Source organism: Herpailurus yagouaroundi, unplaced genomic scaffold (genome assembly GCF_014898765.1).
Source record: "Herpailurus yagouaroundi ecotype Mexico unplaced genomic scaffold, PumYag 181, whole genome shotgun sequence".
NCBI lineage: Eukaryota > Metazoa > Chordata > Mammalia > Carnivora > Felidae > Herpailurus > Herpailurus yagouaroundi.
In genome coordinates this window covers 7,781,213-7,807,921 of record NW_024412412.1, presented here as the reverse complement: position 1 = coordinate 7,807,921, position 26,709 = coordinate 7,781,213, and the positions used below count along the sequence as shown (strand labels likewise).

The 26,709-nt window shown below is 39.2% G+C and overlaps 1 protein-coding gene across 1 annotated transcript in view; it reads left to right on the top strand.

Moving 5' to 3' along the window:
- Positions 1-26,709, top strand: part of VEGFC (vascular endothelial growth factor C) — a 111,115-nt gene that overhangs the window by 81,413 nt on the left and 2,993 nt on the right. The window contains exons 4-6 of the mRNA XM_040489873.1: positions 9,458-9,609; positions 25,112-25,218; positions 25,524-25,857. Coding sequence (XP_040345807.1) covers positions 9,458-9,609; positions 25,112-25,218; positions 25,524-25,857 — 593 coding nt within the window. The remainder of the gene's footprint in view (positions 1-9,457; positions 9,610-25,111; positions 25,219-25,523; positions 25,858-26,709) is intronic.

The window sequence follows — 26,709 nt, the reverse complement described above, 5'->3', positions numbered from 1 at the left end:
GTTGATCATTGGTGGTTTTCCTGTGACCAGTGCATATTTGTTTCCTGCAGTGGCATGATTAGGTCCCATGTTGACCTCGTTGGTGCCAGAGTGAAAGCATTTATTCAAGGATGAGTATGTATGCACAACAGCACACACGCTTCTCTGTCAAGTTGGAAGCCTCATGTGGGTGCAGGCTTCAGAACGTTATAATGCTTCCAGGCTAAGAAGAACATTTAGCGCTAAGTTTAAGGTATGTGTAGGTGAACTAGAATTTGGTCCAGTATATTTTTCTACAGGAAAACTACATCTACTTTAGATCATATGGAATCAGTTCTCAGTGTGTTTCATCCTCTTGCACCTCTAGCCTTCACAGAATTTAGGTTTACTAGTATAACAGATTTATGATGTTCAAATCATTTCACCTGCCTCCTCCAGTCATCTGCTCCTATGAAAAATCAAGAATTTACCTATAACATTTTTGAGATCTGGTTCCCTGCTGTTGGTTTTGTGTTGTTTTCTCAAGTTTTTTTAGGTCCTTTTTGATAGGCTTGATATGTGCAGTAATCATAATTCTTATAAGTTCTGATCTACAGAGCAGTAGTGTTTTTAAACGTTGTATGCATCACTGTAACAGCAGGCTAGATCTCATCTCCGCACTTCCGTTTGCTGAAGAGTTGCAGAGTTTGAATTAAAAATTTGAAATGCGTTGAAAACAAGGTACTTAGCCCTCAGAGTTCTGCCCCAGGACGCGTTCTTTTCTGACTCCACAGTCAGAAAAGTGTGGTTTCCTCATCCACACTATTTTGCTCTTCATGGGGATTACTCCAAAATCCTTTTCTCCAGCCCAGACTTCTCTCGCGGTTCCCATACTCAACCCTGTGACTCCGCTTCCTCTTTGACGATCATGGAAAGTGTGTGCCCCACTGGAGTTTACGACCTGTTCCCGCACAGCCACCCCACCTACGCAAATAGACAAGCAATCAGCCCTTTCCTCTTCCGGTATTCTCTTAGTAAATAACACCCCTCATCTTGTGGGTTAATCCAAGTTATTCTTCCTTTCACTACAAGCCCAATCAATTCCTGTTAAATCTGTCTTCCAGACATGGCTAGAATCCATCTGGTGTCTTCATCCTGCTGATCCCACTCTGATCTAGGCCACATTCATCAATCGCCTGGGCCAGCCAGCCTAGTAACTGGTCCCATGTCTCCACTCTTACTTCCCTCTAGTCCATCGGCTACATTATAGCAGTAAGTTTTCTCTTTGCTAAATGCTAAATCAGTTATTGCCCATGCTAGCATCGTTCTTATTGGTCGATGCAAATGTTCTAAGTCATTAAGCATTTTGAGCAGCACTCTCCTTTAGGTGTCTTCTTTAGGTTAAATCCATCAACACGGTTCGCTAGGCCCTCTGTGATCTGGCTGCCACCTAAATCTGTAGCCTCAGTGGTCACTGCTTTTTCCCCCAAATATTGCTTTCCACAAGAACCCAAATGCTTTCACTCCTTCAATTATGTCAGTATCTCTTAGCCTCAAAGTCACTACAATACTGTCCTTTGTGTTTGAACATCTCCTTATATACCACCTTGACCTCCCATACTCATCTAGCTAATTTCTACCCATCTTTAGGCCTGGATAAGAATGTCACTTCCAAGGCATTGTGTTGTCTGCTCCATAGCATCCTTTATTGCCCATATAACATCATTATCTATTCTGTCAGACTGTTTTAGTCCCTGAGCCCTAAACTCCGTAAAAGCAAAGATTGTGTTTGGTTATTACGCTGGAGCACAGCACAGTCATTGGCACGTAGGAAACGCTAAGCACTCAATTGAATGAATACAGGAAAAAGAACAGATTTGAGGCCAAGGGTAGAGCTGGGAATATGCCGCTTTTGAAAACTCTGAGTGATATTTATGTGGAGAAAAGAAGAAGATTGGGCAGGTAACTCTAGAATTCTATAACAGTGATGGGATCCCTAGCTATAGATATAAGAGGAAGCATCATATTGATAAATGTTTTCTGAAGCCATGGTGTACTTGTTACTATGGAGAGAATTCATATAAAAGCCAGTGCCAAGGGAAAGCCAACATTCAGTCATATAGTACCACCCATTTCTCTTCCTAATTTTGTATCATCCCTTCTCCCACCCAAAGAATCCACTCAGATAGTTTTTGATAGTAAAAACAATTATTTTCATTTAAATTCAGTTAAGTGTGGTGAAGTACCCACTATGGGTGCTTCCTACCCTGTTGTATAATGGGTGTATAGTCATGTATGGACCCTGCACTAACGGAGCTTACAATTTAGCAGGGAAAATCAGCATTTATCAAGCAAATAAAAGTAGCCTAAGTGTTGTAAAGAAGAAATAAATGCAAGGGTTTATGGAAACGCATATCAAGGAGGACAAGGCGTGAAACTCCTGAAGGCAATGTTTTCATGCATGGTTTAACATTTTCACTAATATTGCAGCTTATAGAGGCTTATACCTAATACCTTTCCTAAGTGTATTTTTTATTATATTTTCAGTGTACTATAAATGGGAGCATGTGATGATCTCTTTCAAACATAAAAGGAAGTTTCTTACTGCTGTTTTTTCTGAAGGGGATGAAAAAAAAAAAAAGTTGTTGTTTTGTCAAAGGAGTTCCAGACACAACTTTTAACAACAAAAATCACCAACTAGAATCATATAAATTTTAAAGACAATGTACCTTAGGTGATATAAAACCCAACTTTTTTCATAGAAACTTCCTTAGAATTCTTTTTAATAGGGCTCAACGAAGGGCAGGTTTCTAGAATGTGCGAGGAAACCAGCCGTTTGAAAAGTGAAACCACATGCCCTAAGCATTCCAGCGTGAACTAATAGGTCACAACCGCTTTCAAAGTCCTCCCTGCTATCTGCTTCAGAGAAGTAAACGGGGTGGGTGTCTTTCTGACCTCCTTCATAAACATGCGCCTTCAGTCTATTTTCTTACGAGAAGTTGTATATTTAAGGGATATGACCAAAAACCAGAAAGTGAATTTTGCAGGAGATAAATTATTTGATGACTCAAATAAAAGCAGAAGAAGGTCATCTCCTTTGGAGCCAAACACTTGGATTAAAAAGTTATCTAAATGTTAGTATTTACCTTACATGGTTTTTCCAAAGATAGGAATGAAGAAGAAAAACTACAGAGCCCATGGGGCTTCTCTGGAAATCCTGGGGTTAGAGCTCAAGAGACTATACGCTCTTTGCTGTGTTTTTTAGTGCCAGCAGAAGGAGCCCGCTCACTCCGGAAGCTGGGCCTCCTCTGGTCCATGCTGATGGACACGGACAGCAATATTTAAAATTCTGTGTTGCCATCCAAAAAAAAAAAAAAACTATTACATTTTTAATTATTCCATAAAGAAATAATATAAGCATAAATATTAGCAAAAACATTCCAGATTGTATCTGAGTTCAACTGCATGCTTCATAAAATGTTCTTTTACAGCAAAATTTATTTAAACCCGAGTAAAAATGTACAACTATGGAATCAAACTGCGAGGTATTATTTTGTACTGCAGCAGTTCGGAAGATTCCACTCGTATGTATTCAACAAGTGGAATGTGATTTGTTTGGAATCTTTAGCTAATTAATATTTGGCAAGCGCAGTTGTTGGAAATCAGGTTTTGTCCAGATGTGGGGAAAAGCTCTCTACCATACCAGTTATCAGAAGTGAAAGAAGAACATTTGCCTGATGGAAAAAAATAACGCATCTGTTAAAAATACCTTTTTTCCAACTCCAGGCACTGTGATCCTGTGTACAAAACTGATTCAATGTTTCTAAAACTCCTGAATTGGGGTTTTTAACTATAGCATTGTTTATGCATTTTATGTATAACATTATATAAAATTAATTCCATCCCAAATGGCAATCTGTTCTTCCCAGACCCAATTTAAGTTCTATATCCCCTTGACAGTGGTCTGCTCACCTGATAAGCTGACAGTGAACCCTCAATTTTTAACTTTTCCCATTTTTAGGATTTACTTAAGTGCTGTGTGGTTTCCCTATATCATCTTACAGTCATTAACTATACTCTCCAGAAGCTCCAGATTGCCTCTATACTTAATTAATGGACTCAAGATTGGAATATTTAAATTAAATATGGCAACGAGACATGCTATGAAAAGAAATTGGTTACATTTTGGGGGTATAAAGATGTCGTAATGGGCAGCATTTTTTTTGTTTCATATTTGTACCCACCCAGACATTCCCTTAAAATGTAATACTAAACTGTAGTCCAGGATCTTGTCAGTAAGGAAGTTCTACACCTTTTTTTTGAATAGCCTGCAAGATAAGTAGAAATAGGAATTGTTGTTTTACAACTGTTGCTAGGCTGGTATAAACAGCCTATTGTTTCAAAATGTGGCTTTATTTGAAGTCCATTCTTGTTGGTGAGAATTGACTATTAAATACTCTTATTAAAGAATTCCAGTAGATAACAACTGGGAACCATTCAGCTGGAAATGCTTGGCGTTTCCTCTTTTTTATTGCAGCTTTACAGAATACACAGATTTTTTTTTTCCCAATGTCCAGGCTTATTTAAATGCCATCTTTATATAAACCCTTTTGATCTCTAAAACCAGCAACTCCTCAAACAGACATATGCAGATAGTATGGGTCCATTATGAATTATATTACTCCTTAAATCCTAACTTGGCTACAAGCTATTATCATGTACTGTTCAAGAACAATTCACTTTATAGCATAAAACTATTTTAGGAAAATCACCACGTTCAAAATATCCAAGTATAAATGTCATCATCCTCAATTAGGATTGACTGAGTATACATATATACATGGAATTGTTAGCTAATGCTGAACATAATACATAAATTTTGCACTCTGTGAGCTTAAATATAAAGTAGAGAATACCGTTGTGCACACATTAAGGCACAAAACAGTCTGACAACGGTATGAGGATAGTTGTTTTATTGAAATATAAAGAATTTATATGTTGTTGCAACAGTGATGTGCCGGAGAGACCTTGACTCTTTTGAGAGAAAATTATACTGACTGTGTTGGTTCAGATCTTTATGTAATGTCAAGCACAGATTTCAAAAGAGTTAAACTGCAGGTTCTTGCTCATGAACGGCATTTGTGATAAACGATTTGATAGTTTAAAAATTCTAACATGGTATCACTATATGTGTGTATGTGTGTGTCTGTATGAAGGGGGGGGGGTCAGCGGAGAGAGAGTTGCATGGGGCAAGAGCCACTGATTGATGAGAAGTTGTCATGGCACTTGGTACTCGGCATCTTGTTGGTTCTCAATAAATAGTTACTGAAAACTAAACAAGGTAAAATGTCAAATCGTTGGGATTCATCTACCAAAGATTCAGATCAATTTTGAAGGAGAACCACTGTTCAGAGAACACCGCTATGACATCACCACCAGTATTATCCCTATTTTATGGATAACAAAATGGAGGCAAAGGGAAATGGGATAATTCTTCCAAGTCACGGAAATAGTAAATTGCGGATGCAGGACTCAAATGTCTGTGTTTCTAAGACTTGGTTCTTGATTACTCTTCTAACGCTAGTAAAGGAGAGAGGTTGCTGGTTATTTGGAAATTACATTTAATGATTGGGGGGGCTGTGAGTTTATAAGTGATTCAAATTACTCATTTTTCGTTGTTGTTCAAACAAGTTTACCGTTTCTAAAGCACATACTATCTGATTAGGGAAAAGGGCCTGTGGACACTCTTCATAATGTGGGGATTAAATATAGCTATATAAAATTTACAAACGGATCTGGAAGGAAGGAAATGGAATTTATCATACTTCTTAAACAGGTGGTGGAAACCTTATAATCATTTTAAATGAGAAAAGTCAGTCAATCCACACACTTAAGACCAGTGCAGGAAGAAACTGGAAAATGAAAGAGGCCTCTTCAATACATGACAAGAGCCACAATAGGTACCATTGTGCCTGAATGTACACACATACAGCACGCTCTCCTATATTTGGGAAGTTGATAGATGAATAAAACTTATTTATCAAGAACCTTCTACTTTTAATATTGGTCAAGGCATCTTTCTCTGGACTCTTAAATGTTGTCCACACTGACACACTCAAGTAGAGAATTAAAAAAAACTATCTGAAAAACTCAGGTAAAAATTTGGAGTCGGAAGATGTGTTTCAAGAGAAGGGACTTTTTTTTTTTTACTTTATTTTTTCAGCCTATTTACTCCTTTCACCCAAATTAACTGAATTCAGCTGCCCAGTTGCCTGCTAGACTCAAATAAGAGAAATGAAGCATAAGTAATTAAAATTTGGGGGTTTTATTTATTTCACAAGTAAATTTTTCTCTCACGTTCTACTGTACTTTTAATACTTATGAATGTAGTTGTAATACTTAACAGGAAAAAAGAGTTCTCTAAACAGCGATTTTATTTTACTGCCTGTTTACCTGTCCCTTTGTGCCTTTAGTCAGTGAGTTCACAGACCCCAATCTCTTCCACCCCTTGGAAGTGTACAGCCAGGCTTTTTTTTTTTTCCAGGAAGATGCTTTCTTAATGCAGAAGAGTATTCCCCTCCCACTAGAACATTCTTCAAAGCCCCAGTTCCTAAGTGTACACTTGGGACTCCAGGGCGGGTCCTGACTGTGGACATCATCCCCCCAGCAGTGGCTGGAGGGGACAGATCTCTCTCTGCCCTTGGGAAACCTTGCCAGGGTGGCCTCTGGGAGGTAGCAGTCCCTGAGGGTGGGGAACATCAGGCAAGCTTGCACAGCAGCGGGGTCTCAAACCGCACCTCCCCCGTCCCTCTCAGGCCCCCGGGCTGCCGCCTGTCACTGGAGACAGTGCCGGATCCCCAAGAGATTCCATGCGTTCTGTAAGCAAACACTGCTCCCCTGGCCTGAGCCCACTGAGCGCTTTTCCTCTGATCCCCAGAGGTCTGTCTTCACCCCCTGCCCCGCCCTGCTCCCATCCCACAGCCCGACCCCCCACAGGGCCCAGAGCTGCTCTGCTACCCCGTCCGTCGACGTGTCCTGAGGCTTCATTCCCCCAAGACACCGGGCCCTGTGACCACACACGCCTTTCTGAAGCTCTCCTGTCTTCCTTTGGCTTCTCTTGGTCTACCAGTAAGCCCTCCTGGCTCTGCGTCTTCATTCCTTCTTCTTCCCAGACATAGTTACTATTTGCCTTTTCCACCCCTTCATGATGCACCTGTTCCCCAGGCTTCTGTCAGACATTTTCCCCTTCATTCAGAGTGATCTCACCAAGTAATCTCATCAGGGTCCAAGATGTCAAGAAGGGCTTTCATATCGATGGCTTTGAAGTGTCTGTCCTAGGCTCTAGACACAAATCCAACTGCCTGGTAGACCCAAGTTCTTAGGATTTTGTCAGCCAGCCTGTGCATCCTACCATTTCTACCATTACACAAGTTTTACATAATTTATAAATTTTATACATATAAAAATTGAATAAGTAGTTTATGAAACATACATTTCTTCTGTTCCACTGGTTCTATGCTAGGGTCCAGAGATGCGATAAGAAGCAGAAAAACTGTACTGTATATAGACACTGCAGAAGTCTGTCTCTTAAAATAGTTTTACCTAGTGCAAAGGATTTCTACCAGGGTGACCTTTCACCTAGTAAAAGGTGTCTTCCAATCTGTATAAATGAATGTCCTTTTAGAGAAGTGACTGGTCAAAGCCATAGTACTGGGATATGTTGAGGTCATATGTTGAGATTTATCTGTGTATCATGGGCAGTATTCTGGAGGAGATCTAGAATCTTGAGAATATGTGCAAAATATAAAAAATATAGCAATCAGTACGCATATCACACTCATTGACGTTAACGTATGTCATTTTTATAACCATCCCATGGACAGTGGGTCAAATGTTTCCTCAACTTGACTGATTTTTAAAGAAATATACAGCTTAGATAAGTTAAATGACTTTTCCAAGTTTACACAACTTACAAGTGCGGTTGGTAATAAAACTGCCCTGTTGGGGTGTGGCCTTGTGCCCCTTCCTCCTAAAGCACCTGTGCTAACAAAGTAGCTGAATTTTTCAATGACTATACAATAAATGTATTTCAAATGTAGAAAATGTGCATTTTATAATTTAGGTATCTCTGTGTTTCATCCTTCAAATTGCATGTCCATAAATCTCCCTGTAGGACTAAATGGGCAACTAATTCAATTCCCTGAAGATTTCCAATGATCTTCAAGTGTTGGCTTGGAAGGACAGTGAGGGGCCGGATCACAAGGCTCTGGAGTTTGTCATCGTTTTTAGCCCTGCTCAGATTGCCAGAAAGACAGTAACACCAAAGCCATTCAGCTATCGTCCTATTCCTACAGACGGATCTTATCAAGCACATAATGGCCAGGACTTCACTTTTACCATGATTACTGAGAAGTTAGATTTTTTTTAAATTTTTTAAATGTTTATTTAGTTTTGAGAGAGAGAGACAGAGCACGAGCAGGGGAGAGGAAGAGACAAGAGAGGGAGACACAGATTCTGAAGCAGGCTCCAGGCTCAGAGCTGTCAGCACAGAGCTCAACGTGGGGCTCGAACTCGGGAACAGTGAGATCATGACCTGAGCCGAAGTTAGATGCTTAACCAACTGAGCCACCCGGGAGCCCCTGATCAATTAGAATTTAAGAAACTTAAGAATTTAAATCCACTCAGTTTTACTTAACCATTAATTTATTTGTAAATTCAACTTAAAACACTGACTTTGGCGAAGGAAGAGATGAATTGAAGTTCCCATAAACAAGGCATTTGGAATGAGACTTTAAATTTTCAGACTCTAACCCACAACCACGTATCATGTCCTACCTTATTTTAAGCTTATTATTTTCATAATGCCTGTGACAAAAGAGCAGAAACAAAGCTTTATCTACTAAGTGATGAATGTGTTTATTTTCTTTTAAACCTAATAAATTCATAAGATTATCTCGTACAAATGCAAAACTACTTTGAGGTGGATATTTAGTTTGGAATGAAAATCGATTTCACATCTATGTATTTTATGTCTCTGTATTCAGTTTATATAGAATAAGACTTAACCAAAGATCTCTAGGTTGTGTGGCCAACAGCTGTTTACTCTCATAGAAACAAAGATATTTATATCTGTGCCACTTTTTAATAACCCCTGGAATAATCGAGGACTCCGAAAAAATGCTTTTTCCCCCGAACACCCTGGTCCCTTGCATCTCTGCTCCATAATCATTAGCCGGTTATCAAAATTCTAATATGCTTTACAGTAGTGACACGAGAGAAGCATATGGACTATTTATTATTCTGATAAAGGATACTTACTGATTTGAAGCAAAACGGTTTTTATGTCGTAATCATGAAACAACTTTTGCGTCCTGCATATATCACGAAGCACTACCTATCATAAAGAATTAATCTCACTTTTTTTGGACTCCGACATTTACCATAAAAATGCTTTCTAGCATCTATATAATTTTTTCTTCTTTTTGTCCCTTCTTTGTAGTTGTTTGAAATTACAGTGCCTCTCTCTCAAGGCCCCAAACCAGTAACAATCAGTTTTGCCAATCACACTTCCTGCCGATGCATGTCTAAACTGGACGTTTACAGACAAGTTCATTCAATTATTAGACGTTCCCTGCCAGCAACACCACCACAGTGAGTATGAATTAAATCTATTTTTCTGCATCCTCTACTATATAAAATTATTTTCAAGTAAGCACAGTTTATCAAAAGAACTTTTGTGAAACTTGCTATACTTTGCATCAAATGCAAAAGACAAATTGGAGAGTGCACCACGAAAACAAAGCCAAACTCAAACCAGGAAGCCCTTTGTATAGACCATCTAGTTAACAGTATAAAGCAAGTATTTCTATGGAGTGACACACATCCCCCCAATATTCCTCTTATAAGTAATTTAGCCTAATTGATCTAACATCCATGAAATCAAGTGTGCGAACTCATAAGTGACGTTTTTACAGCTAAAAACATTTAAGCGTCGGTAAGATTTTTGGTCCCAAACAAAAAGTAAATAGGAAAAGATTATTTTACATCTATTAGCATTCACTTGTCTTTTTTCAATCTCAGTTGTTTTTCTCTATCTGTTCGTATTGTTTATTTCAGCCAGGATTGAATATTGAAATACTGATGAATTACCTGAAAGAATTTTCTCTTACTGTTATCCCAAATTAACATTCAAAGTACCATTTGTTACTCAAATTCCATTCTCATCAAATTTTTTAGGTTCGTAAATTGGCGTCATTTGCTGCATTAGATCACATAGAAGGGGCTGGAGAGGCATCAGGTGTGGACTCTATGAATAGTGTAGACTGAATCATTATGCATCATCATAAGAAATCTAGGAACTTTTCAGCTCGCTACCCCAAAATGAGGATTCGGCTCTTTGATCTTTAGGATATCCAATGCATGTGAATAAAATGTACTGAACTTCGACATCTATAACAAACTGTTCAATAAATTGATGGGCAAACATATATATTACCAAAAAAAGTGTAGCCTTGCATTTTAGGGGACGTGACAATAAATGTGAGATGCTGAGAGCATTTTTTCCCCATTCCTGCTTTACTTAGTACGGCAGATAGGAGGCCTGATCTTTCCAGGAACACTTAAACTAAGGATAGCATCATTTGAGTGAAGTCTGTCCTCCACGTGAGAACAAAAAGGTCTTACAGGCCTCTGTTAATAAGTTGATGCCACCATACAGGAGGACAAGTACCCCCCAAAGTTTTCGTGTGTGCGAGTTCACCCACGCAGCTCAGAAAGTCGCACCCCTAGCCCCTGAGGTCACTCGTCCGTTCTCAGCACTTCGGCCATTATCCCCGTGCTGGCTGTCCCCAACATTATGGTCTAAGACTGACTTAAAATATATCTACATCTCCTCTATTGCTGTTTGTATCAGATATAATAGGTACAAAACTCAAAGATTAATTCTGTTTATTTCTACGTTATTCATAGCACTTTGCTCTCATATTCTTTGAGGCCTTGAAATCACACGGTTGTCATTTGCTTTTTTGTCCTGATTTTATTTGGGGGGATGGGGGAGACGGGAGATATTTGCTCCAACCTATATACATGTAGTTCCTTTTTATCACTGCCATCCTCGCTCACATCATCCTGCATGCAGACCTCATCTAATGCAGCGGTGTCGATACCCGTTTTCTCATGCCAGAACTTTCTCCAGCTCCTGTGTAATGTCACAAGTAAGCTTTAAAAGGCCTCACTTCTTTCATGTGACCAGAAACTGTCGGTGGCTTTCAGCTGCTCAAAGAACTGAGCACAGATTTCTCACCTCCTTGTCCTGTAATCAGCCTTCCTTTCTTGTTTCGCTTCTCATTTCTCACCAAGGCTGGGTTTCACCAAGTCTTATTCCCTGAACACCAAACTCATTTCCTGCTCTGTTTGTCCTTTCTATTCTGCCTTCCCAAAGCCCTGTCCACTTCTCAGAGTTCGGGAAAGGTCTCGGTCCTACATCTGTCTTGCCCAAATGCAAGCCTCCCTTGCTTCCTGAATGCCCATAGCAATTACTGTATTTGCCTTGTCCTCACATGGGTTTGTAGGGCTCCATAAATACGGCATGTGTGCAATTGGATGGTGAGCATTTCAGGTAGGTTTGTACCCTCCACAGTCTCCAGCGAATAATGCTTGAAAATTACTGAGTCATTACTGTACTTTCAGCCCTTCACATGCACTGTCTCCCTGAAGCCTCCCAAAAAGCATCTCTGAAGTTGATAGTGGTGTAGCTTCATTGTACAGATGAAGCAGGTCATCACACTCCAGAGTTAGGAGTGAAACAATACACTCCACTGATCAGCCAGGGTTTGTTAATATCAAATCACTTCTGTATCTGCAATTTTGTAGCATTTGCATGTTTCGCTCAGATTTTCACCATTACTTATTCATACAACTTATTCATATAACTTAAATGCTGTTGAAGGCAAGAAGAGACAAAAAGAGCAAATCAAGCCTGTGCCTCACAGTGAGCCAGGTCTGAGCCCGAATTCAGGCTGGCCACCAACTCGCTTTCTAAGGTTGGGTTATTTCATGTGTCTGAACTTCAGTTTGCTTATATGTGAAAGCACAAAGTAAAGAGGAATGAATGAAACACTGACTATGGTGCTTAGCACAGTGCCTGGCATCTAAGCGATAGTCAGTAAAAGGCAGACTTACCATTACCATTAAGATCCATGTCTGATTCATCCATCTCCTCATGTTTTCTAGTGTTGTTGTTTTGTTTTGTTTTTACCACAGTCTACAATAAAAAAAATGCATTTCACATTCCACGTCAGTACACACATGAATCTATATGGGTGCAATATCTATGTTTATGTAATAGGCATATAGCATATATAATGTATATATTTAAATTAACTGTATAACCTTACATGTAGTTATATATAACTGTAAGAGTAAAACAGAATATTATTTTAAAACACTCTCATTTATTACAGTAGCAGCCAACTCTTTTTTCATTATCACCCCCTAAGGATCCTTTTGCAGACCTTTTTTGAATCACCTCCCTCATAAAGTTTTAATACCATAGACCTATTCTTATAGCTTTAGGTATTATATGTATATTTGGGCTTTATACATAAAAAAAGGAAGTAGAAAGCTTTTTACAAGACAAGTGCTCTAACCCCTGAGCATAGGGCCTCACAGTAGAAAGCTTTTTAATGCAATGTAGGACTAAAAATGACAAAAAAAAATTTATAGTTAAAAGTTAAAAATATAAAAGCCATGAACATCAAACATAATTTTATTACACAGTATTTGCTGACAAACCTTTAAGGTAAGTTATTTACTAATATAGTGGTAATATATCATATTACATATGGAAAGTACCAATTGATATAAATATATAATGATACGAATGTATTTTTAAAGAAAACATTCCAAATAATTATCGTTCCAGGAAAAGAAGGATAATTTTTTAAATAATTTATGTAACATTTTTTAGAGAACTTAACTTCCACATCACGTGAGAAAACAACTTGTAACTTCTATAACTGCTGGATGCTTACTTAGTGTCACCACCTTTTTCTTCTCAGCATTTGACACACTAATGGCTTGAATAACTTCTGGAGAATTAAATAATAAAATAAAAACTACTTTTACTTAATTCCCTAAACTCACGTCACACACAAAACACCAGGGATCAACCATTGGCAGCAGTCCCAAGGCAGCCAACATGCCCACACAGGCAGCTGCTGCTCTGTGACCTTGAGATTGAGCACTCAATTCAGAGAAAGTCCTTCAGTGACAGCCCTCTGTTCACTATAATCTCATAGCCCTTATCTTGCAAAGACTCTGGATATCTTTGGTGCCAGTCCTGCTCACGTGACAACCCATAAAACCCAATAGAATTTACTGGTTCAAAAGCTTTTCTTGGGTTTTGGAGAGACAAAAACCACTGCAACATTTAAGATTCCTCCTCTCCAATAACTAGTTTTTACTCCCTTGCCAATGATACTGCCCCCATTGTGAATGCATGCCTTGCTACTACCCATGGTATACACAGATACTTCTTTCTTTTCTGTTTCTCTCTTTTTTTTAATGTCGGTCTCCCACTTATTGTGAAGTGTGGCCTTCAATTTAATTAAAAACTGTCATGGTGGGGCGCCTGGGTGGCGCAGTCGGTTAAGCGTCCGACTTCAGCCAGGTCACGATCTCGGGGTCCGTGAGTTCGAGCCCCGCGTCGGGCTCTGGGCTGATGGCTCGGAGCCTGGAGCCAGTTTCCGATTCTGTGTCTCCCTCTCTCTCTGCCCCTCCCCCGTTCATGCTCTGTCTCTCTCTGTCCCAAAAATAAATAAAAACGTTGAAAAAAAATAAAAAAAAAAACTGTCATGGCAACTTATATATGATGAGATAAAGCCATGTGACAAAACCATTTGTTAAAAATAGCAGGAATTGCCACCACAATGGCCAAAATTAAAAAGAAATGACAAAAGCTAATAGTGGAGACGATATGGCGCTATGTTCATATGTCACTAATGGGAATGTTAAACGGCATAACCGCTTGGCAAAATATTTTGGCAGACTCTTATCAACTTAAATAATACACTTCTGATATCATCCATAAGTCATCTAAAAACATATTTGCACACAATAACTTGCACATGAATGTCCACAGAAGCTTCATTAGCCAGTAACTAGAAACAACCCAAATACCCATCAAAGGTGAATGCATAAGCAAACCATGGTATATCCATACAGTGGAACATTACTGAGCAATATAATACAAATGAACTGTTGACACGCCCACCATGAATGGGTCTCAGAACATCAAACTGAGTAAGACAAGCTAGACTAAAAACTACATGTTATATGATTCAATTTACATGAGCCCTAGAGAAGACAAATAGAACCTAGACTGAGAGAAAGCATTTTGGGAGTTGCCTCAAGATATAGATGGTGGGGATTGACTGGAAGGAGCAAAAGGAAACTTTGGGGTGATAAACATGTTCCATATTTTGATTATGGTAATAGTTACATGGGTACCTACATGTGTAAAAAAATGAACTTAAAATACAAGCATTTTATCATATGCCCCTTACTTCTCAACAAAATAAGAGTTTTGAAAAGCCAAGAGCAACAGACCTATTTTATTGATTATAATTTTGAAATTCATGTAGGTTTAAAATGGTAGATTCCTTAAAATCTTCATGATAACAAAGTCAAATATTTTAAGATTCTCAAGATTCCCCAGTAGGGAGGGCCTCCCAGCCCTCATTTGTATAGAGTTCAAAATTTCCCAGCAGTGGCCCCAGCTCTGCCCAACCCCTGCGCTCTTACCAACCACTGTTGGGACAAAGACAAGACTTGCCTTTCTCAGGTGCATGGCGCTCAAGTCCCATTATTAGGAGATTAAACGAGTAGCAGACCATTTGTTCCAGGTTATTTATGAAGAAGTATAATTCAGTAAATAAATGAATCTTTCATAAAGTGAGTTGTCCATAAAAAACTATTGAGACTCTAAAACGGGCCGAGAACCCTCCAAGGTAGTGTGAGGGAGGATAGGCACGGGCTTGGCTGATTCTGACCTCAGAGCGTGTGCACAGTCAGGGAGGGACAATCAGAACTCGTGTGCGCAGTCAGGGAGGGCCGATCTGAGCATGCGCGGAGTCAAGGAGGGAGGATCCGAGCATGAGCACAGTCAGGGAGGGACGACACGTCTTCTGTCTGTACAATTATCACCATTATGATTTTACAAAATGTTACCATGCACCAGGCACCTGCCACACACCGCCACATGCTCATCCTAACCCTGCTAGGTGGCCGCATGGATGGTCCACACCACAGAGCACAAGGGGGGAATAGTGCATACTGCAAGCAGCTTCCCAATTACAAAACTCATTTTCTGCTGTGAGTTTCACTACCTTCGGTCAACTTTTTGTGATTCATTTTCTTCATGTACAAAACATAAATTCAAATGTTACATTCAAAAATGCAGTGTCACATTTATAACCTAATCCTCACAACCTCTTTAGTGACATTTCATTAGTCCGATATCGTAGAAGAGTGAAATAGAATAAGAGTAATAAGGAGAAGGAAGAGGACAACATCCAACACATAGGGATGCAGTGACATTTATACTCAATGACACCTGCCCAGTCTTGGCACAGTGCCTGATGCCTGACGGTGAGCATTCAATAAACTTGGGCTGCTATTTTTACAGACATTCTACAAATGGGAAAACGGAGTATTAGAAGTGTTAATCAGCACATAACAAAGCTGAACAGCTAAGAAAAGTGCCAGAAAAAAAAATACAGATTCAAGTCTTTTCATCTCTTAAACCCATGCTCTCCCCCAGTATCTTATAGTATTAAAAAAAAAAAAAAAAACAACAACTTTCAAGTCTCAATATCAATACCAAGATACGTCAGAAAGTCCAGAGGTAGAAGATATTCTCTCTAGAAGTGGTTAGATATCAATATTCATGTTGATGCTCTCATAGATTATTTTCTTTCCTTCCAATTATTTCCTCCTATATTTTCCTTCAGCTTGAACTCCATGGATTCCCATGGCCCCTTACATGGAGGGTCTCTTTCTATGGAGGGAATCATTTGTAATTAAGAAGTGATGCCAGAGATTTTTTTTTTTTTTTTTACTTGACAGAAGTAGCGTCTAATCATTCATGAGATATTTGAGTCTTACATGTGTGTCACACCATCCTAGATGAGGGATATTTTAAAAAATGGATAATTCCTTAACTAAAACCGCTCTGTGCCAGAGTACAAACACAAGTATTTCTAATATAATAAGTACATAAATGTACACTGTGCTCTGCTTTATTGAGTCGTTCATCAAACACTTATTGTGTATCTACTTGGTATTGCTATTATGGTAGGTTAGAGAGAGAGGAAGGTAGACAGGCTCACTCCTCTAGAGAAATCCCGTGAGTCAGAAAGATGCACACGGGACATGAGCTGGTGAGGCAGAGGAAGAAGGCGGGCTGCATCCCTCCCATCACACACAAGATGCCCGCGTCTGCAGAGGTACAGAGAACTGCATCTGCCATACCAAGGATGGACTTTGTCTTCAAGTCTCTCAGGAGCCATTAAGAGATTTACATTGTATATTATAGAAAGAACATCTGGATGGCAGTGTAATAATAGAAAAAACATGGATAGCACCGTAGTAGGTAGATTGAGGCCCAAAACAAGAGGTGGAAAAACTGGAGAAGAAGCTTCTGAAATAATCTCATAGAGAAGCAACAAGGGTAGGAACCAAGGCGGTGGAAATGGGGATGGAAAGAAAAGAGATGGAGAGACAATTTTGGGAAAGTCACGACTTGGGCATGGCATGTACAGGAGAACAGAGGCAGAAGTTGAGGGTGCAGTGCATGGACAGTATTCACCAAGACAGGGAACACGTGTTCACAGGAAGAGTGGCATCTCTAAGAAATCAAAGAGAAATGTTTGCAAGGCGGTAGGATCTGGAGCTGGGAGGGCGCTAAGGTGGCCACTGCCAGCATGAAGCTGATAGAGCGTTGGAAGAGATGAGCCCAACCGAGGAGAATAGAGACAGTAAAAAAAGCAGCAGCAGCTGGCAGTATGCAGAATATCAATATCTAAGAAACTGGGAGAAATAATAGTCTGTGCAGAGACTGAGAATAGTCAGAAAAATCAGGGATTCAAAACTAGTTACTACAGAATCCAAAGGATATTGCAAAAGCCAAACGAGAATTCAAGGAACCAAGAAGTGGTCAGAAGATCAAGTCTTAGAAAAAGCTCATGAGTTACTGTGACGGACTCCCTTATCTGAAGGACATGAAACGGAGATAACACTTATTAATACCCTATCTTGCACAACCACTTTGAGACGGAGGAAGAGGAAACAAGGGAGTGGAATTCCCAGTTACATATGAGAAACTGAATCAGGGGGATTAGGTCATTTGCCCCAACATCACACAACTCAGGAGTGGCAAACCAGAGATCCAGACTAAATTTGGAGTCAATCCATTCCTTTGGGGATGTAGTCATGACTACATTTTTAACTTCTTTATATTAAAAACAAAAAGCCCTTCAAACATACAGGAAAGAACAAAAAAAAAATGCAAAAACGAAATATCCCTCCACCCCAATTCTGTCATACTCACTCAAGACAACAACCCAAAGCCATGGTCACCATTCAGCACCCTTCCTTGCCAGAGGTAACCACTGATTGAAAATTGTATCCTCATTCATGCTCTTCCATTTTTATAAGACAAAAGAATGTATAGTACGGCTTTGCTTAAAATATGTTAAATGGTGACAGTACTTTTTTCTCTGAACATGATGTTTTAGAGATGTAATCATTTTGAGGTCTCTAGGCCCCCTTTATTCATTAAATACCTGTGTAGTATTCCATTGTATGGATGAATGAATGAATGAATGAATGAGTGAATGAATATTCATGTTTATTCTACGATACAGACTATAGGGAAGCAATATACTACATACTAGGAAGAGAGTAAAATCAAAGGAGAGAGATGTCACATTTGAAACCTAAGTGCCATGAAATGAATTCTACCCAGTGGTAAATTCATTGGTTAATTGGTTATCACTGACAATGTTCCTAAAGGGTTCCTAAAGGAAATAGCACATTCTGGGGACAATAAATCCATGAGAATTGAATCGAGGAGGATTGGGTGTTAATGGAAGAAGGCTGTCGGAGATTGGATTAAGAAGGCAGTGCTAAGGCTGTGCTTAGGAAGCTTTGGATACCAGCCTAAAGAGTTTCACCCTTCCTGTGGAGGTATTGGGGAGCATGCGGAGTGTTTTGTTTGGTAGGGGAGTGACAAGAGCATGCTCAGCATAGCCAGGGTACCTTGGATTTTTTTAATGAATACAAAATAGAAATATGTACGATTTCAACCTGAGAAAGAGGTTCTGCCAGTCTTTGGGGGAGAGCCATGATGTGGTAACGGAGGAAAAGAAGGGGTGAAAAAAGAGAAAATTGAAAACTCTAGCTTGAAGGCTCATTCATTTTCATTTGTTTACTGGTTTTCATTTCTTTTACGAAGTTGTCAACATTGTTTACTAAGACACAAAATAAAACATATTTGCCTCTAAGAAGTTAGAGTTACCCGGGCTTATTAAGGAAAATTTCATTCGTGTGAGAACGACTCTCTTCTCCAAGGAACAGAGCAAATTTATCGCCCTGGCAACCTTTGATGTAGAACTTGAGGGTTCAGTGTCTTCATTAATCTATAACAGATCCTCAGTCTGAATGCTTAGAAGCTTGAATATCCATTAGGCTTTGATTTTCTCCTTTTAATTATTTCTTTCCTTTTCATTTCAAGATCATGCATTCCATTCTTGCTTTACCAAAAATAGAGTAGCATGATGCAGTTAGTAAACTGCATCAGAGCAGAAATGCAGAGACAATACATCTGCCAGTGAAACTGGGACATGAAGTCTTGCTCCAGGTGGCCAGAAACTACTTTTCCACTATTTTAAAACATGCATCTGTGTCCTGCCCTGAAAATCCCCTCTTGATAGGTTGAAAACTCTCCTGATCATATGCAGTTATTTCTGAAACCTTAATTCATAGGTCTGCTCATCCTTTTTTTTCTTTTTACAAAGCTCATTATTATGTAAATATTGTCTAAGCCCTTCGAATGAGCACTGATTAACATGAATCCATTTAGCCCTGGAACTCAGGTAAGAGTCTCCAGGCCTTGGAGCATATTTTTTCTAACAGGAAGCTAACTGTGCTGACCTGTGCACCCACCTTTGGACTGTCTGGTTTCTGTCTTCTGAACGATAACAAGTGAAAGCACAGCCTTTTTTTTTTTTTTTTTTAGAAGTTTTAGGCTTATAGAAAAACTGAGAAAAAGGTATAAAGAATTCCCATCTACTCCATACCCTTATTCCCTGGATTCCCCTATTATTAATACCTTGCATCAGATAGTCAAGTGTAATCAAGGGCCATGCATAAAGAACTCAAGACCAACACAATTCAGTCTTTGGAAATCAAACTGTTGCAGTCTTTTCCCCAGGGCTGTGTGGCTCTGAGAGTGAAAGAAAAGAGTTGCCCGTGCAGCTGCTACTCTGACAGCAATCTTGGGAGGGTCTGGGTGGATATGCTTTCAAAATATAATTACAGGTCTGAGTGATTGCTAATCCTAGCGGGTGAAGTTCAGATGACAGCAACAGTTGGCATTTAGGGAACGAAACCTGTATTTGGGTATTTATCCAAAGTATTAACATGGTCAGAGTGCCCCCTCTGTGTTTTCTTAATGGAGTACAGAGCATATTATTGGCTAGCTCACTGGATGATATCAAGATGCTCAGAAGAAATGTAGGAGAGCCCACAGCACATGCTTTCAAACGAATATTACTGGATCACACTTCACATTGAATAGATTTAAGGCAGGATTGCTACTTAAGGAACACGACTGTATTACAGGTACCACACTTTCATCAGAATTTTAATCAGTTGCATTGTTGTGAAGACACCTTACGAAAATAGATGCCAATGAGAGTACTTGATTAATAGCACAGTTCATGTCACAGAGACAATGTGCTATTTCAAAAAGCCATTGAGTGCCACAAGTTGAATGTGTATTCGGTTAATGTTAACACTCATCTTGAATGATCTATGAAATATTTTAAGAGATATTTGGTCAAGTAGATCAGTAATAGTTTAATACAAATCAAGACGCCGTTCATTGTTTCTCACTTAGAGATATATTACGAAATACATTCAGCTCAGTTCTCACTAATGCCAAACAAAAGGTGGTAATGTGTCTGCATTCCTTAAATACGGATTTGGGGGGTCAGGAGATTTCCAAGTATATAAAAACTCAAGGGGCAAAGAGTAGAGAAGTTGAAAGAACCCAAACAACAGTGTGCAGAAAACAGTCTGCTGCAGTGGCCCAGGCACAAGAGCCAGTAACTCATCCAGTATCAGTAACTCATCCAGTACGCACAGGACATATCCGTCCTTGAAAATCTCAAGAGAGAGATCAACGGCAACATAAGAACGATTTTGATCATTAAATCCATTATTCTGTAACACACATCCCCTTACACTTTTGTTCTCTGCTCTTAACTAGCAGTAGCTACCAAACCGGTGGAGTGAAGTAATGACAGAATTCTTAAGAAAAGCGTCTTTTACCTGCATAAATATAAACGGGGCTACGGTTATGTGTACGGGGGGAAAGGAAAAGTAGGCAAGTTCATTTATTTACATGTGATTTTCCACCGAGATTTACAAGTAATGGCATAAGCATTGGCTTTGGAGACAAAATGTGCCCTGGAATCATCTTATAAATACAATGTACAAAATAATTTATTTAAACGTTTTAATGTGTTTACACACATCAATGTGCAGAACTTGAAGAAATATCTCAATAGAATAAAAATGCTTTGGAGATTACGATATGGAGAAGATTAGTAAATTGTGCTCACCCCTCTATCCACAGTAAAAACATTTTCTTTCATTCTAAAATAATACTTTGGAAATTGTGTCTCCTTTTTTCTCACATGAGAAGCTTTAAATGCTAACAACTTGCCATTCACTTTTAGAGTAGGGATCCTCATTTAATAATTATGAAAATGTAATCTATGCAGATACGTGTTTCTTTAATTAAATGGTATCTAGCAGAATTTCAAATTTCAACATTAAAATAGGTTAACATTGAAAAGTAGGAGTTACTTATTTTTGGCAAAGCTTCTAAAGTCATTTTTCTAGAAATTTAAGTTTTAAGAATATTAGGACTTAAAATATTTAGCTCACCTTTAGCAAAGCATAATTAGTAATATCAAGTTTACTTTAGCAAAAGCAGTTCAGGTATAACATAATTGAAATTGTTATTCTGAAGACTATATTTTTACTCAACATGAATGTGCAAAGTCAAAATGCCTAGTGTGGCCAGATTATATGAAACCATTCTGTAAAACTAGACAGTAGATACCTTGTTGTGACATTTTCAGAAATACATTCTTACATTGGTTTCTATACATGGTCCATATTTTTGAACTTATATTTTTAAGAATGTGAAATATTATAAAACTCTACTTTTTTCCTCACTTCACGGGAAACAGGAAATGTTTTATTTTCATATCTATTTAGGGTGCACAATCTTGTATACCTACTGAAAGTTCAGCACGGATACGTTAGCACACGCTCCTGCAGTTAAAGGACCCATTACTGACCAGTCTCACTTGGCTAGTGATGGAGATCTCTAGATCTCTGGATACTTCTTTCCATAAAAAATAAATAGCTTAGTCATGTGTTTATCAACTACTATAAGTAAAAAAAGAACGCATTTGACATTGCTACCATATTCACATATACACATGTGGCAGAGGGGGGAAGGTTGTATGTGTGAGGGTGTATACATGCATATTTATATATACATGTTTATATATGCATATTACATATATTACAAATATATATGCATATACATAAGTGGCATATAATTGCAGAAACCATCTTTATGGGTGCGTTCTAGTAGTATTTTATTATATGTCATTCTTTTACATTAAGAATGCGTTTCCCATCCCTTATAATTGATTTGTGATCCACTGGTGGATTACAGCTAACAGCTGGGAGAATGCTGGGTTTCGGTAATGGCAGTATAAATCCCGTATTGGCAAAATGAAAATTCCCTTCTACTGCAACCACCACAGCGCTGTGCCCTCCTGATACCAACATGGGAGTGTGTTACTTAACTCACGTCTATGTCAAGAGTAGGGCAATACAGCCAAAATGGACTTCTCTTCACTTACAGAAGAGTAATCTGTAACCAAACATAGCTGCATCTTATGTGACGGAAGGGTACTAACACTTTGGAAAGGAGATAAAGGAAAAAACGATACTATTTTAGAAAAGTGATACTGTCTAAATGTTATGTGGAACAATGGTTTGTGACTAACCAAGAAAATTCTAATGACAAAACTATGTGGTAAGTAGAGACTTGTTCTTGGGAATGCATAAAATTATCGGAAAAGTACAATGCTCCCCAGGGGATATTGTTCACAAGAAAAGCAAGGTTTGGAACAGCATGTAAGAGAGGCTGTCTTCTGTGTAACAGAATGGAGGAAAAGATATACATGCGTTCCTACTTTTCCTTTATTTACAGAAAGAAACACTGAAAACAAAAAGCTACAAAAAGTATCAGCATGCTTAGGACGTGGGTCAGAATGAATCCTCTGAATATAGATTTGCTCATAATTTTAACTGAAATCACATAAATGTTTCAAAAAATAAAATTATAAATAAAAAGGCATGTAGCATATAAGGCAAATATATTCTTATATATACTTTAGAAAATCTAAAGATTGTTAGTAACAAAGATTTTAATGGAAGTTATTAGTATGAAGTCAAAGGGGTACATTTAAAACCCCAGTAATGTTACATTGTATTTGGACATAGCTCTGTGACTGTTTGTTTTTTCCTAAAAATATGTACATGTATCTTTTACTTAAAATCAATAACCTATTTCCAAAAATATGCATTGCAAACATATCTTTTATTGTTTTAAATGGGAAGAATGATAAAGTATTGTAGGGAAACCCCAAACATAACTAATCCCCTACAAAATAACTTAACTATCTGTAGGAAAAGGAACATCCTATCTTGATAGGATCTAAAATGCTCAAACGCTATTCCCTTGATCATCCAGCAGTTATCATAGTTGTTAACACACAGTTGCTTTATATGTGGTTACTTGGATTATTTGCATGCTGAATGAGAAATTAATTAGCTTATGAGACGGGAAAGCAGATAGCACACAGCGTTCAAAGACTTGTTACAAATCAAAAAATTCAAGAAAACTTTCCATCACAGATGGTTTTTCATCAAGCTGGAGACATGACCCTTGAAGAAAGGCACAAGGAAGGAGGGGTAAGGGTAAGACAGTCATTGCCATTCGCAGTGCTGTGGGGAAGGTGTTTTAGGGAAACAATCATACTGAATGGAACCAGTAGAGATTTTGTGGGTCTTGGGGCTCCTGTAGAGACTGCTGGGTGGGAGAGTTCCCATAAATTCTCAGAAGTGGTTGTCCAGGAAAAAGTGGTTGCAAAATATAGATGTGCTTACACTGTTCAAAAATTCCTTTCTGTGGTGCTGTTCAAGACATCAGGCTGCCTTTTAACGAAAGATGTGTCATTACCTCATCACACAGTAGGCCTCTGAAACTTTTCTTAGCACCATCCAAAGCACATGTCCTGTTTGCTTACACTCAGTGGCCCTGTGAACATGATGTTATGTTCTAACAGTTTGGAATGTAACCCAACACTCTCCTATCACCTGTCGTTCACGATACTGAGTGTGGAAGATATAATTGTATAATTATTTCCCCTGCACCAACCTCAGCTGAACAATTAGGTAGTAAGAAATTTATATACACTCTAAGTTAGGATATTAGGAGCCAAGAATCCTTCAGAGACATTCTATGGGATATACACGCATTTTCTAGTGCTGTGCCCCACAAAGGTCAGTGTAACCTGATGTCACTGAACGGACCTGATCCCAAATGCCATTTTCCAACAAGCAGCATTAGGGCCCCTTGAAAGAATGGCTGATTCTGGGGGTAGGGGGAAAATGGGGAAGATGAGCTTGTGATATCTGTTCATGCCAGAGAAGCTTCAAACTAGAGGGCTCATTTCATACAGGCGTCAACATGAAGGTGGCCCAGTTAGCCAACAGTGGGACAGCTGCAGCAAAAGAGCGCTTGGTGTACTTGACTGAAGCCCGTATGTTCATAACTTTTACCGAAATAATGAGGATAGAAGAAAAGGAAGGAGAGAGGGAGGAAAACCTAGAACAGCAGCGTTAACAAGACTTCGATGCCTTTCTGGTGGAGTGTAGAGTGGAAATTTGTATTAACGGACACTTTATAGTTATAGGTATCTGTGTTTCAGAAACATCAGGAAAGGGGCACCTGGGTGGCTCAGTTGGTTGAGCATCTGACTTCAGCTCAGGTCATGATCTCACAGTCCGTGAGTTCAAGTCCTGCGTCGGGCTCTGCGCTGACAGCTCAGAGCCTGGAGACTGCTTGGGATTCTGTGTCTTCCTCTCTCTCTGCCCCTCCCCCACTCACACTCTGTCTCTTTCTCTCAAAACTGAAGAGACGTTAAAAAATAAAATTAAAAAAGGAAAGGTCAGTAAAGGTAAATGTATGAAGATGTTTCCTATCGAATTATTTGAAAAAGCCAAAAGTAGGAAGCAATTTCATTAGCTACCAATCGGAGATTCATAGTACATCCATTTGACGGACTACTGCGTCACCACTAAACAGTGGATGTAACAGTACATGATGATGTAACCTATGAAGATATCCACAATATATTGTTTAGTGGAAGAAAGAAATTCCAGAGTGATAGAAGAGGCTTATTCCATTTGTACACAAGCTAAACCACTACGTGATTATACAAGTAAATGTACTTGCCTTAACCCGATAAAAGTCTGGAAGTGATACAAGACCACACCACCGAGAGTGGTCCCTGCTGGGCTTAGAATTTGGCCACACATGGGAGTGAGGAGGGTAGTCTGAGAGGGAATATTCACATTTCACTTCATACATCCTTCTGTCATGCATGGTAAAGCTTCTTCACAAGCATTCATTGGCTTTGTGATACGTCGGTAAGAATAGAGACGATCCCTTCTGCGTACCAGTTAGACTATTAATTCGTGTGTCTCTCTCCCCAAGGTGCCAGGCTGCAAACAAGACTTGCCCCACAAACTACATCTGGAATGATCACCTGTGCAGGTGCCTGGCTCAGCAAGATTTTATTTTTCCTTCTAATTCTGGGGAAGGTAAGCAGAATGATGTTTTAAAGACTAACTGCCAAGGGTCTCTATTTTGGTCAACAGATATGTTAATATTAAAAGCACATGTATGGTATTCAGATCATCTTGCTCTGAAATAAGTGACTACAAAATGGGCCATTTTCTACTTGACAGTGGGATTATTTTGAATTTCCTTGTAAAGGAACATACCCATGTTTGTGCACAACCCTTCAATGAAACACACGAAGACACTTTTAAATGCTTTTAATTGTTTCCCACCACACCCGGTGCTAAGTAAGGTATAGTAAAGATGTCTGACTGTATTTGTCTAGACTCTACAGATGGATCCCATGATATCTGTGGACCCAACAAGGAGCTTGATGAAGAGACGTGTCAGTGTGTCTGCAGAGGGGGGCTCCGGCCTTCCAGCTGTGGACCCCACAAAGAACTAGACAGAAACTCATGCCAGTGTGTCTGTAAAAACAAACTTTTACCCAACTCATGTGGGGCCAACAGAGAATTTGATGAAAACACGTGCCAGTGCGTATGTAAAAGAACCTGTCCAAGAAGTCAGCCCCTAAACCCTGGAAAATGTGCCTGTGAGTGTACAGAAAATTCACAGAAATGCTTCTTAAAAGGAAAGAAATTTCAACATCAAACATGCAGGTAAGAAATCTTCATAAATCATATTCACTTGTCTTACTGAGAATAGTTTTTCTCAACCAAAAGAGCAGTTGCTTTTTAGAATGAGACCAGTTAAGTTCTGGGAGGCGAATTCTGTTATTTTCTAACCAAGGTTAAACTTCCGCTGAGACCGTGTTTACTCCTGAGAAAAACAAGACAGGAGCCCTGGGAACCCAAACCAGATCCAAGCTCCGAACACGCACTAATCTTTGTCCCAGAGGCTGAGGCTGTGATAGTGGTAGGGAGACAGAGGCGCGGGACAGTCCCTTGACGAGCATTTCTGGAACATCCGAACAACACTCAACTGCCCCCACCAAAAATTATGATGTCATCATAATGCAGGACACCTGTCCTCAGTGCAGAAACGTCTATGCAAAATATTCAAAGGACAGGATAGTGCCACTAATTGTAGAGTTGTATCGAGAAAGAATGACAGTTAAGCTGAATAGTGGAGTTAGAGAAATAAATCAATATATCGCTCAAGATTATTCAAGACTCATTCCTGAAATGTGGATTCTGCCCCCTTTTCCACCAAGAAAAAGAAAATGAGACCGTTGGACTCAGACCCTTCCAGGGTTGAGCTGCTTCCTCTTTAATCTGAGGGCGAGGTGGTCTGCATTTTAGCCAGATCGGTGTCTCCGGCATTTTCTTCAACCTTGCTCCACCAGACAGGCCTTCTCTCTGCCGTACTTTTGACGTCGTCAACTACTTTTCTTTCCCCTCAGCTTATGAGCATTCCCAGACTTACATCTCATTAGCATCTCACTGGGATGCCGAGCGTATGTTAGCAGCGAAGCTCGGTCCTCTTCGAACTTGCACCAAGACCTAGGCACT